Below are 12847 nucleotides of genomic sequence, written 5' to 3'. Positions count from 1 at the left end.
GGTCGTGTGGCAAGTGGGAGCTGTGGTGGCTGCCAGGTGAACCTGTGCAGAACCTGATTCAGAGGGCTCTAACAGCAGATAAAATGAATTTGTTATGGGCTTGGAGTTCCTGTTATGACATTATCTCTGTGATATATGGAGCATGCTGCTTATTTTTAGCTCCATTGTAGTGGAATAATGTTTTGAATAAATGGAAGGAACACTGTAAAATTCAGAAGGGAAAAAGGGAAAAGCTCCATGCATAGGATAAAATACCGGTGGAATATTCAATATAACCTAGTGTTATCTCTTAGAATCAGAGAATGGTTTGGGTGGAAGGAACCTTAAAGCCCATCCAGTTCCACCCTCTGCCATGGGCAGGGACACCTTCCACTATTCCAGGCTGCTCCAAGCCCTTTCCAGCCTGGCCTGGAACACTTCCAAGGAGAGGGAATCCACAGACTCCAGGCTCTTGTAGTCTCTCCATCTTTCCTGTAGGCTCCCCTTAGGTGCTGGAAGGTAGCAGCTGAGTCACTCCAAAGCTTCTTTTCCAGGCTGAACAATCCCAATTCTCTCAGCTTTTCCCACTCTTTCCCCCTCTTCTCTAATCCTTCTTCATCTTCCTTTCATGTCTATCATTAAAAATATCTTCAAGTCTAGATCTGAGGAAGTTTTAATGTCAAACAAGGAAGGGATAATGGAAAGTGTTGTTCTACCTCCCTAAAACTCGTGCAGGAATTTCATGGTGCCACCTGATAGATTGTGAGGATCTTAAATCCATGTGAATCTTGACAATCCCATGAAGACTTTTGCAAAGCTTTTCCTGTATCTGTATTTTGCTCACTGGAGCCTGGCCTCTGGATATGTTTACATCCCAGCAGATTTCTCCTGAACAGCATTTTACCTAGAGCCATTACAGAACCTGTGAAATGCCTTCAAAGCAACAAGTTCTTTTTATGTAACAGGGCAGTGATGCTCTTCTCTAGAGAATAATAAGAGATTTGTGTGCCAAGGCACAGCATCTCTAGAGATCTTGGACTACATCTGTTAGAGTATAACATAATCTCTCTTCCCAAGAAAACAAGTAGATAAGAAGTCTATTAGGATATTTTTTTCCTGAGTCCATTAGATTTAAATGCATTTGGCAAGCTGAGGTCTGACTTTGATCTTATGTATAATTAATTTTGTTTGTAGACTTGAGTAGGAAGAATGCTATGGATTAGTTTGCCTTTGATTTTTTTTTTTCCTTTGCCTTTTGTCCAAAACAGAAGAGCAAAGCCATTGTACACAATCTACAGCCAGTTTGTGGCTGACTTAGATCCCTCCTAGCAGTGCCAAAAGGGAATTTGGCTTCAGTGGCTCCCACACCAGGGCCCAGGGCTGCTGGTGTGACCTTGGACTGCTCAGATGTTGTGTAAAGCTCATGAAACATTTACAGCCATTTACTCTCACTAAATTCACAACCAACTTGTTGACTTGTGGCAGAGTGATCACCTAAGAGCTCTGCTTTATAGGAGTCTTTATAGGGATTTTCCTCTGATTTACTAACAGCTGTATTCCCAGCAAATCTGTACCTTAAATCTTTGTTATGAAACACTGACTGAAGTGTGATTTGCTTTTCTAGTCAGTAAAGTTCACAAGCTCTTACTCCTTTCCAGCAGAAGGAGTTAGATCCTTACTCTGCACTGATCCTGGGCTCTGGAAGGGGATTCAAACCCAGGAATGAGCCTGGTCACTCCCAGGGTTGGTCCCACACACACAAACCTTCTTGTTCTGCCTTAAAGTGCCAGCAATCTGATGTCAAGCCTCCCCTGAGATGTTCACACCTGTGTTGGTCTGTCCCATTCCAGGATTCCCAGATGGTAATAGAAGCCTTTAAATCAGGGTTCGAGCCTCCGGGAGACGTCGACTTTGAGGATTTCACGCAGCCCATGAAGAGGACAGTGTCTGAATCCAGCCTTTCCAACTCCAGAGGGGATGGGAAGTCAGAGCCCAAGTTTGGTAGCAAATCCAAGGGCAAGTTATGGCCATTCATCAAGAAAAATAAGGTACTGATTTGTAAACTTGAGCTTGGTGCTAATCTGTGATTTGTCAATAACCTGTGTCTTGTCTAGTAATCTTGGCAAGTTTAGTTTTTTTAAAGAGAATTTTGGATTCAGAAAGTTAATAACTGATGTCTTAATATGGTGTTTTGTTGTAGTCTTTGGTTACTTAAGTTTCTTTAAAACTTTAATTATTTTTTTCTTGTATAATTTCGTTAATTATGTTGCAGTTTTTAAATTAATTTAACTTAAGTTGTCACGTCTCTGCCATGGTCCATTTCTGTTCCTAACTCAGAGAAGGAGTTGTAAACCACTTACCTAGTGCCATGTGTGCCAACTAACCTTGTTTCATGTGGGAAGCTTCAGTGTGGCATTACTGTTTTGACACTCCTCAAACTCTCCTTGGCTTTCCATTTGCGTGGTCTTTCCAGTCTGTGCACTGGGGTCAGCAGGTGGGTGGCTGGGAGCAGGGAATTGCTGGGATTCACTCTGAAGCACAACTAATGGAGCAGAACTAACTGAGCAGTTGACTGTTTAAAAGACCATATTAACTTATGTACCCATTAAACCTTTTTCATCCCACTGTCATACTTTACACCATAATGCATGGCAGCATTTACCTGGGGTTACCAGGACGTGTCAGGGGGACTGGACTCAATCAGGTTTCAGTAACACTGATGGAAGCCCAGAATAGCTTTGTATTTTTGACCCCACTCTTGCTCTGACCCTTTGCCAAACCACTTAAATTTGAGTTTTAAAGGGGTTCTCAAGTTTCCTGTAGTGCTGGTGTGGGAGAGGACTTCGCTGTCTGGTGCTTACATCAGTGTAGCCAGAATAAAAACACAACCAGGACTGACTCCTGAGCAAATTCGTAGAGTGATCTGTACAAGTGAAGTGTGATGCACGTTGCTGAGGTATGATTTGGAAGCAGGAAGGAATGTGGTTTGTTGTTTTCCAGATAATAGAAACGCTACTGGGCACTAAGGTACCTTCCTTATCTGATCCATTTAAATTCAGGTATTTGAAAGCTCTATCCATATGCATTATTGCAGCTGTCCACAGAGCAGAACAGGGCAATTTATGGGGATAGTGCTGCATGGAAGAGTCTGCATGAGCTTCCTTCAAAATACTTTTGTGTTACTCTTCTGTTGCATCACTTACTAATACTTTCATTTATCACAACTCTTCATTTAACACGACTCTTAACTACTGCTTTCTCCCCTCTTTTAAACCATGGCCTTTAATATTTAATTATTTAATTGGTTTTTTCTCTGGATTTCAAATATTGGTTTTGATGCTTATTTTCGTTTTGTGTTTTATCTTTTTATTTTGGTTTTTATTCTGTCACTTCTCCATCTCTTATACGTAGCTTATGTCCCTTTTAACATCCCCCCATCAGCCCCCTCCTCCTCCCCCTGCCTCACCCTCTGCTGTTCCCAACGGCCCCCAGTCTCCCAAGCAGCAAAAGGAACCCCTCTCCCATCGCTTCAACGAGTTCATGACCTCCAAACCCAAAATCCACTGCTTCAGGAGCCTAAAGCGTGGGGTAAGTTCTCCTCTGGATACCTCTCTCTCTTTTTCTCTCTCTCTTTTCTTTCTTGCGCTTTTATTGCACGTTCTGTTATGTAAAAACTTTTGTTTTGTGAACGGTTCCATTGTGTTTTATCACAACATGCAGACAAATCCAAGAGTTCTCAACATATCAAGCCATTTGTAGTCAAAACCCCCACAGTGAAACCACAAAAAGTACATTTCCTGGTGGGAATTACAAATCTGGGTGAGTGGGGAAGGAGGAGCTGAACATTGAGTAATGCTCGTGTAAGAAGTCAAAGTCTTCAGTTTTTCTCTCTGCAGCGTGGGTTCAGCTCAATGTCTGTGTTAGAAGAGTAAATTAGGAGGGGTTCTAGGAGATAATAGTTGTGATTTCAGTTGGTAAAAGCTCAGTCTGGAATGATGTGACATTGTCACTGGAGCAGTGGGAACTTTGTTCCAGTCACTCATCTCGTGGTTCAGGTGCTGCAGTGTTAGTTTGTGTAGGAACTCTGAGTATTGACATAAAAACTGGTGGGAGGAGGAAGGTGAACTGATTCTGGGTGGGAACAAAGCCTTTCCATGGCCCAGGTGTGCTTTAAGCCAGGGCTGCCAGGTCAGGGGAGACTGGGACACAATTCCCATCACCACAATCACAGTTTAAACTCATATCCTGTGTGCAAAAGCTTCATTGGTGCAGTATGCAAGCTCCAAATGACAGAGGAGAGGTTCTGAAGGAGCAGGATTTGGGATTCCCTGCCAGCAGCTGCAGTGTGTCAGTGCTGGTTTAAGCATTGTGTGGTGGAAAGATGCTGAAAGTCTCTAGGGCTGATCTGGGGATTCTCCTGGGTTTAGGTCACACTGGACCCACATTTTGTGACACAACACCACTGTTCCAAGCTCAGTGTCCCTGTCTCCTTTGCTGCTGATAAACCTCAGGCCATATTTCCTTCTTTTCCAGGTCAGCTGCTGTTCCTGTTGCTGACAGCAGCTGTGGTTATATTCATAAATCAATGTTGAAGTGTTTGTCTGGAATTAAATCCTCTCATTGGTGGTCCTCATAAGCAGTAAATAAAATGTTAGGTCCCTGAGATAAAATTTGCCATTTTTCAAACAAAATAAGACTTTGTCTTCCACACATGGCATGATTTGTACTGAAAATTTGCTGCCATAGCATGGCTTTGCCTCCTAGGTGAAACCCTTAGAATTATTTTCTCCTGTAAAAATTACAGGAAGGAGACAGAAATGTTCAGTATTTTAAATGATTTTTAGAGCAGACAGTAACAGTGAGGAAGTGACTACTTAGAAAAGCCCAAATTCTGCTCCAGGCACTCATTTAGGTCTGAGGACTGGAGCTGTATAAAAGCAGAGATGATTTCCATGGGGAACTCAGTGGTTGGTTACAAAGAACTGAGAGCAGTGCTGTAAACAATGCACTGTCTCATCTGGTTGCAGAAAGAAGAGTCAAAAATAAAGATGTTTTAAACAGTTTCAGTTCTTTGCTAGGAAATTGCCATTTAATGGGACACTCAGAACACAAAAAATCCCATTTCCTCCCATCCCTGTTTCACTGGGGAAGTGGGAAGTTTCTAAGCCGTCCAAAGATAAGTTCTGAACATGTCCCTCTTACCTCAGTTGCAATTTGGCTCAGAGCATCTTTTCTCAGTGGTTTTATCAGGTGGAGACAGACTTTCAGTTCTGCTTGTGCAGCAGCAGAGCTGAGGGTGTGCTGGGTGGTGGCACCACTCCAGGAGTGGCAGCTGGAGCCCTCCTTGTCCTGGGCAGTGCTGGGTCACTTTGGGGTGAAGGCACTGCTGGAGGTCAGGGGGTGTGTGGCCATCTAATGCTCCACAGTGGCATTCAGAGAACAGAATGTTGAAATGGCTATTTCCTACTTGACTTGAAAATACTGGTTTGTAGTTCCATGGGCACTTCACCAGTTTGTATTTCAAATGTATGAATCCCTACTGACTGATTGCTTGGCCATATAGGCAATTATAACTAATTGCTTTTCACAGTTCCTGAAGGAAGGCCATTATTTTATGTATTAAATAGCTAAGAAATCCAAACACAGAATTAAGAATTCTGCATGCCATATTGTTTTAAATCCTTTGTGTGAAAGGCAAAGTAATGAGAACAATGTCCTATGGTCTTCTCTGGAATCCCTCAAATTTCTGCTGACACATTCATTGAGAATAAGCAAGGAAGGGCTATTGCTAAATCTTCATTTCAACCTTTCACTGTGTTCTTTTGCTATTTCATTTCCTTCCCCTCTCAGCTACCAGGATGTTTGTGTGTAAATACTTTTCCTGCCTGACTCATCCTGAGGATTTGGAGTCCAGTGTTCAGATCATCATCTCTCATCCCAGAGGGATGAACTCAGGCCCCTTGGATCATTTAGAGATATGGAGGAGGAGGAGAGGCTGAAACCTCTGGCAACTTACTCTGTCTCATTTGGAGACTTGTCAAATTTACATTTTAGAGCTCCTTGGTGATTTGTATTTTACAAATGGTCAGACTAAGAGATCATCCAAGTGCCATATGACCTTCAAAAATAAAACCGTTCTAACCAGGCAAAAAGAAAATCAAGAGCCACCCACAAATCCTTTAAATTTATCAGGTGCAAAAGAAGAACATTTGATCTGTACATCAGGGAAGCTGCATTTTGGAAGGTCATGCAGGGAGCAGCAGGGTAGCACAGTGTAACAGGAGTTGGGACTCTGGATCATTTCATTGCTCTGAATTGTCTCTGCACTGCTGGGTTTGTTCCTTGGCAGAATTCCACTCCAGACACCTTCAGTGAAGGTGCCCACAAGGCTCTATAAGTCTTATTTTAGAGTATTCAGCCAAATTGCCAAGCAGGTGCTCCCTGGATTTCTTGATAACCTGAGCTCTCAAATCCTACAAAGCCAGGGGAAAAAGTTTACTTCAGGAAAAATGGGATCACACTCCTTTATTGCAGTGTCTTAAGGAATAAGGAAAAGAAAAGCAACTATTTGACATGAGCAAGTCCTGAGACTGTAGCAGGATAAATTCCAGCAGCAGGAATTGCACATTGTAATTGATCCTTGAAACACAACACAGGAATGGATTCCATGCAACTCCTCCATGAAATCTGGGAGATCACGACGTGTCTGGAGAGGGAGAGTGTTTTAGCAATTTCCTTTTAAAATTTTGGTTTAGCATCTTAGGTTGCATTTGGCAAAATCACTGGCGACTGTTAAAACACATTATATAATTAGCTATGATACGTTCTATGCCCAGTCTGGTTTTAATTTTGCTTCCAAACCAAAAATCCAATGAATCTTGTTTTCATGGAAGGAAACAGATGCCTGAACAATTCACAACAGATGCAAGGTTAATGTGGAGGCACCAATACCAGTATCAGTGGTCACTGCCAATATGAAATCCTAGTCTGTTAAAAAAAATTAAATATTTAGGTGCTGACTCTTGTCAGTGTCTATGGTTTTCTAATCACATTTTTGAATTTCCCTCAAAGCTTTTTTCATCTTACCCCAGCAGCAGAAATGTCCATTATAGAGAATACCATAAAACTGTTAGAGCACTTATTATGGATCAGAGCTAGGAGAAGGGGAAAACTGTCATACATTTTTTGTGTTTTTTCTAATAGCTGCTTTAAAAGACACTATAAAATTAGTGTAGCACTTCAAATCAACTTCATCTCTTTAGGGAAGTTAAAGCCAGAAGAGCACAAAGAAAGAGGAACCAGTTACATAACTTATAATTTCATTTATGCTTGCTCTGCTTTTTCTAATTCCATTTTGAGGACAAAGGAAACTCGGTATTCTGCTGGTTGGTATTAATTTTGTGTTCTTTAATTTTATTGCTGCAGCAGCAGTAACATCAGCACCATTTTTTAAAAGAGCAATCCTCCAAACTAACAACATCCAGGGGTAGAACTTACACCTTTGAATGACTCCGTGTGCACTGGACTTGGCTTCCCTCCCTCTCCTCAGAGCCTGGGAAGGGGCTGAGCAGGGAGGATGGTCTGGGAGCTGGGGCAGACATTGCTGCCAGTATCCAAGTTCCATAAAGCACAAGGAGGAAATTTTGTGGTTTCCTTTCTAGTGGAAGTTGTTGACTTCATTACAATGTGATTTTATTTCCATTGCACCCGTTGCTGTGTCCCTCCCTGCCCGTCTCCTCTGACACTCTGTGCACTCCTGTCCCTCAACACCCAGCTCTGGATCTGCCCCACTGTTCAGTACTTTGTTGTTCTGTGAGCATGCAGAGGCAGCAAGCAAACCACCCCTTGTGCAGCCTGCTCTGTTCCCTGCCCTGGGAACACTTGTTCCAAAGTCTCTCTCTGTGCCAAGACCGGGGCTTTTTGGTGGGTGGGGTCATTAAATCCATGGTTTGTTCTAGCACTAAGAGAGATGCCTTCTGACCTTGGTATTTAAAAAAGCATTTAAAAATACCATGTTTTCTGATCTCTCTGAGCATGCTGAACTCTTAATATCCACCTGGCTCCCAGGAGGCTCCCACTTTGAGGGCAGTCAAACACCACAGCTGCCTTTTGCTGTAGAAGCAGTGAACACAGAGGTGCCGTGCTCATCCCCGGTGTAACCAATGTGTGTTTTCTCTTGCTGACTCACCAGCAGACACAGTCTTTGTATATTCACAAAGAACTCATGAAGAGGACTTTAGGGACACCCACGTGTGCCGTTGAGGCTAGGGAATATGTTGTAAGTCTGAGTATGGTGTGATCAGCCCATACTGTTGCTGCACAGTCGCTAACCCCACTTACAACGCCGGCCCCAGTGTGCTGTGGGAATGTGCTTTGGCAAAGAGCCAAGGAAAATTTGGTGGGAGGCAAGTGGCAGCTTACAGTGTGATGTGCAGGAAAGATAATGTCTGCTAGTCCTGGAAATGCTGAAATTGGCACAATTAAAATAGCTGGACCTGTGAAATTCAAGGTGTTGCAAACAGGTTCTGCACATTTATTTTAAATGATTGAATGAATGCAGTCTTGAGCATCACGAGCCCTGATGGACAGGAATTCTGTGCCTTGGTTGTGAAGCATTCCCTAGAGCCTTTGGAAGCTTCTGTGAGCTGTCTATAATGATGATAATTCATGGAATCAAGATATGTGACCTCTAAATCTGCTACTTGGACAAAGCAGAGTATGGGGAGATTGTTACAGGGCCACTTAAAAAACTAAAACAAAAAAAACCCAAAAAAAACCAAAGAAAAGAAAATTACCTCTTGGTTGTATGTATGGAAGTCCAGTGATTTATTTCAACCCTGTTTTCTGTAAGTGAGGTTAGTGGCCGTGACTGTCCAATAACACATGGACCTGCTGGCTTTCATGCTCTCATGTGTTATTGAAGCTTGTGGCTCTTAGACTCTTCATTATTTTCCCTGCAAGACTAAGCTAGGCTTGGTTTAAATTGACAGCTTGAAACACATTTGCTCATTTCAAGGAAATGTAACTTACTTGATCATTCGGGGGGAAAATGCCTTTGTTCTCCCAGGAGCTGTGAGCAAGTTTCTAGCTGTGAAAAGCCAACAGAATGGGCAAAAGTAGTTATGTAGTGTTTAATGCAGATTTATTTTCAATCTGCTTATATTTGTTTATAGAAACTGAATCACTGTCACGTAAAATTACCAATAAATTTCAGAAATGGAAAACTGTGAACATGACTTATTTCAGCATTTCATTGTTTCCAGCCTATGAACTGCTTTATTTATACTGGTTATAACAATCCCTGATGTACTATTTGGAAATGCTATTAATAAGTTCTCTATTTTTGTCATACTTAACAGCAAAAGAATTGGGCATACAGTGTCTGTAATCCCTTTCAAATTTGCTGAATTTGCAGCAAAAGAATAGCCTTGATGCAGATGATTCTCCGCAGTATTTAGTGCCTTTAGAGTGAGTAGTGTTTAGCCACTAGAGCATGTAGCATACATTTGTGCCTTTTCTTAGAGTGCTTCATAGGTAAATATTTATTCTGCACCATGAGTCTTGTCTGTATCTATGTACAAGAATCTCAATTTGTGCTGATCATGTCTATGCTAAAGTTCACAGGAGTGCTAAAGCAATGATGCAAACACAAGCTGCCTACGCTGAATTTCTTCAGACCATTCTTTCTCCTTCTATGATTGCTCTCTCCAAGGGATTGGTTTTGTTTGCTTTATTTTTTTAATGGCCTCTTTAGCTCAGAGGGTGAATTTCTCCATGGCACTGTGATTATATTATCATGTGTTTCTTCCCTAATGGACTGGACTGCAGAGGGAAGTGTCACTGCTGCCTTGTCACTGAAGGGTCAGTTCACATGCAGCATTTCACTGTTATTTCAAGATCATTTCTTTTCCTTGAATGGCTGACATGTGTTGCTGTAAAAATCCTGGTAACTAATGGGAATTGTTATTTTGGGGGGGAAAAAAAAAGTGTATTTCTTAAATCAGCTGTCCACAAGAGGTGTGGAGCCCTTATTTTAAATCCAATCCTAATGAACTGTGTTTTTGTTAGAAATGGAGCATCTGTTTGAGAACACATTGCCAGGAGCTGTTGGTAGTGACAGAGAACTGAATGGAAAGAGGTTCCCAAGTCTGGCAGCACAAATCCTTGCCTGGAGAGAGGCATTTTCCAGCTTTTACCTTCCAGCTGTTGCTAACATGAAGTGTGTGCTTTTATGCACCTCAAGTTTGTTGGGTAGCTGGAGCATTTCACAACTGCCCCAAGAGCTGGCAGAGCAGCTCAGTGCCCCTTGCTGGAGGAGGAGGAGGAGGCTGGGTGGAGTTTGGATTCTCCTTTTCTATCTGGCTTTAGATCCTGAGCAGCAGCTCACTTGTGCTTGGCACAGCACTGAGCACTGTCAGTCCCCCTTATCTCTTGGAAATCCTCTGAACTGCAGCTGTTCTGTCATTTTGCAATGATGGAAGAGGCTTTGGGAATTCTGGTGGTTGTGTGCCCAGGCACAGTTGTTCACCTGGGAGTTCCTGGGGCACCTGCCCAGAGCTGTGTGTGCAGGTGAGGCAGGGCAGATGCTGCTCCATGGGCACACGCTGCTTTCAGTCTTGCTTTCCCAGAGTAACTAAAGATAATATTTGGGCTCTGTCCCAGGAAATGTGGTAACTTCTGAAGAATTAGATCATGTATATCATTTAAGGAGGTTGAATAATGTCTTACCATGCTGTCATAGAACCAATTTGGTGTCAAGAGAATAGATGTTTTTTTTTTCCTCCTCCTTGGGCTTGACCTTGTCCGACTATGGCCAAAGTACGTTTGAGTCTGAGTATTTATTTCTGAATTGTCCAAGAATGTGAAATGGCTTTCTGTGCCTGCCTGGGCAGCACTCTGCAGTCCACAGGGACAGTCCAGGGGTGTTGTCCTTTGGCTGTAGCCAAGAACCAGGCATTCCCTGGAGGTCCATGGTGCCAGGTGCTGCGGGAGCTGCTCCTCTCCTCTCCACCGAGGTTTGGCTCAGGGCTGACCCCCCCAGAGCCCTTCCATGAAGGGGCTGATGCATTTCAGCACATTTTTGATCTAAAGTGACACCCATGCATTTGCCAGCTGGGAGTTTTTCCCACCTCAGTGCTGTGATGGGAACTCCCAGTGTTGTTGGTGTAGCTGTTGTCAGTCAGTCCAGGTCTGATCTCACCTGTGCCCAGGTCCAGCATTCCCATTCCCATTTCTGGCCAGGTCATGGCAGCTGCCCAAGCCCATCTTGTGAACTTTTGCACAGATCTGTTAGTGTGACCCATTTTGCCTTCCAACAGCAAGGGGATTGTGTCATTTTATTGTAACATCAACCTCAAAAAGTTCCTCTTCTACTGATGCATTGTTGTTTTTTCTCTCTCTCCCCCCACCCTGTATCTCTCCAATTTTACATGAAGCTTTCTCTCAAGCTGGTAAGCACATTTACAGCATGCCTGTCCTGTGTTTTAATCACAATTTCCTGTGTGTGTTTAATGTGCACTGTGCCACATGTGACATGCCACTGAAATTAACTGTTAAATTTGTTTCTTCTTTGTGTTTGCTTTTTTTGGCATTTATCAGATAAATCTGAATACACAGGTCTGGAGTCTAATAGAGGTGATCAGAATTCAGTCTTCTAATAAGCTGCTAAAAAATTAACTCTAATATATAGTTTAGTTTTCACTTTTATAATCTAGGGCTATGAAAATGTAGAAAAACGGTATTGAGCAATTCTGATACTGTATAAATATACATTAAAACATTAAAAGAAGGGGAAAAATAAAATAAAGGTGTCTGTGCTTGCTGGACTTTTTCCAGAGAGCCATGCATATCTTTCTGTGTAAAGTAGCTGCAAAGTTTGCTTTCCATGTCCAGTATTACTGGAAATCTGCATCATTATCACCTACATTTTACAGCCCTATGTAGTTCTTCAGAATAACCAATAATGACATTAATTTAAGTTCTGTAAACCTTAACCTTAACAAGGTTAACTCAATCTGATTTGACTTTGCAAATTGAGAGATATGAGTTTGTGTGAATCCTAAATTCCATCTTGGATGCAGCTGGGAAGGTTACTTGAACTATGGTAAGATAAAGATGTTACTGAGCTGGAAAGGGAAAGGGGGAACAGAGCTGGGAATGCAAATTACTGCTGAACTCCATGCACAAGGTATTGTTTTGCTTGAGACACTCCACACCTTGTTGTGTCCCACAGCTTGGCCACATTCCTTTGGCCCTGGAGAGCCCCTCAGCAGCAGAATGTGCCTGGTTTGCTGCCCCACCTTGTGCAAACACACGAGGGCTGCAGCCAGTGAGGGCATCTGGGGACCTCAGGGGATCCACAGGGGCACCTAAGCTGTGTCAGCCTTCCAGGTTCTCTTATTCCTCACCAGTTTGTGCCTTTGGGTGCTCTTTCCCTTCCCTGTGAGGGTGGGCAGGCCCTGGCACAGGGTGCCCAGAGCAGCTGTGGCTGCCCCTGCATCCCTGGCAGTGCCCATGGCCAGGTTGGACAGGGGTTTGGAGCCATCTGGGATAGTGGAACATGTCCCTGCCCATGGCAGGGGGTTGGAACAAGATGAGCTTGAAGATCCCCTCCAACACAAACTGTTCTGGGATTCTACATTTATCTTGTGCTTGGACACATCATTGTGGGCCTCTTCTGCTCATGGCAGCACATCATGGCAGCTCAGAGCTGGGCCTGGTGCATCCCTGGCAATTTTGGGTCCTGCTGCTGCTCTGGCAGCACAGTGACTTTCTTGGGCTCCTTTAGCAAGGTTGCTTCTCACTGAAGACCTGTGGTGGGTCTGAGGAATGATGGGAGTGCCTGGAATATGTGCAAACCTTCTTTTGG

At 43.2% G+C, this 12847-nt stretch overlaps 1 protein-coding gene across 21 annotated transcripts in view; it reads left to right on the top strand.

Annotated features, from left to right (window-relative positions):
- The window catches only part of FNBP1 (formin binding protein 1), a 93173-nt gene that overhangs the window by 65810 nt on the left and 14516 nt on the right, over positions 1-12847 (top strand). For 4 of the 21 annotated variants that reach the window (XM_036394247.1, XM_036394245.2, XM_036394244.2 and 1 more), the window contains exons 9-13: positions 1830-2027; positions 3391-3567; positions 8171-8257; positions 11415-11429; positions 11578-11613. In XM_036394247.1, coding sequence (XP_036250140.1) covers positions 1830-2027; positions 3391-3567; positions 8171-8257; positions 11415-11429; positions 11578-11613 — 513 coding nt within the window. Of the gene's footprint in view, positions 1-1829; positions 2028-2979; positions 3007-3390; positions 3568-8170; positions 8258-11414; positions 11430-11577; positions 11614-12847 lie in introns of all 21 variants that reach the window. The other 17 variants (XM_036394254.2, XM_036394253.2, XM_036394262.2 and 14 more) reach the window with 14 other exon arrangements.

The sequence above is a fragment of the Molothrus ater genome, chromosome 20 (assembly GCF_012460135.2).
Source record: "Molothrus ater isolate BHLD 08-10-18 breed brown headed cowbird chromosome 20, BPBGC_Mater_1.1, whole genome shotgun sequence".
NCBI classification, from domain to species: Eukaryota; Metazoa; Chordata; class Aves; order Passeriformes; family Icteridae; genus Molothrus; species Molothrus ater.
Note: the sequence above shows the minus strand (reverse complement) of the source record. Positions and strands in the feature narration are given on the sequence as shown.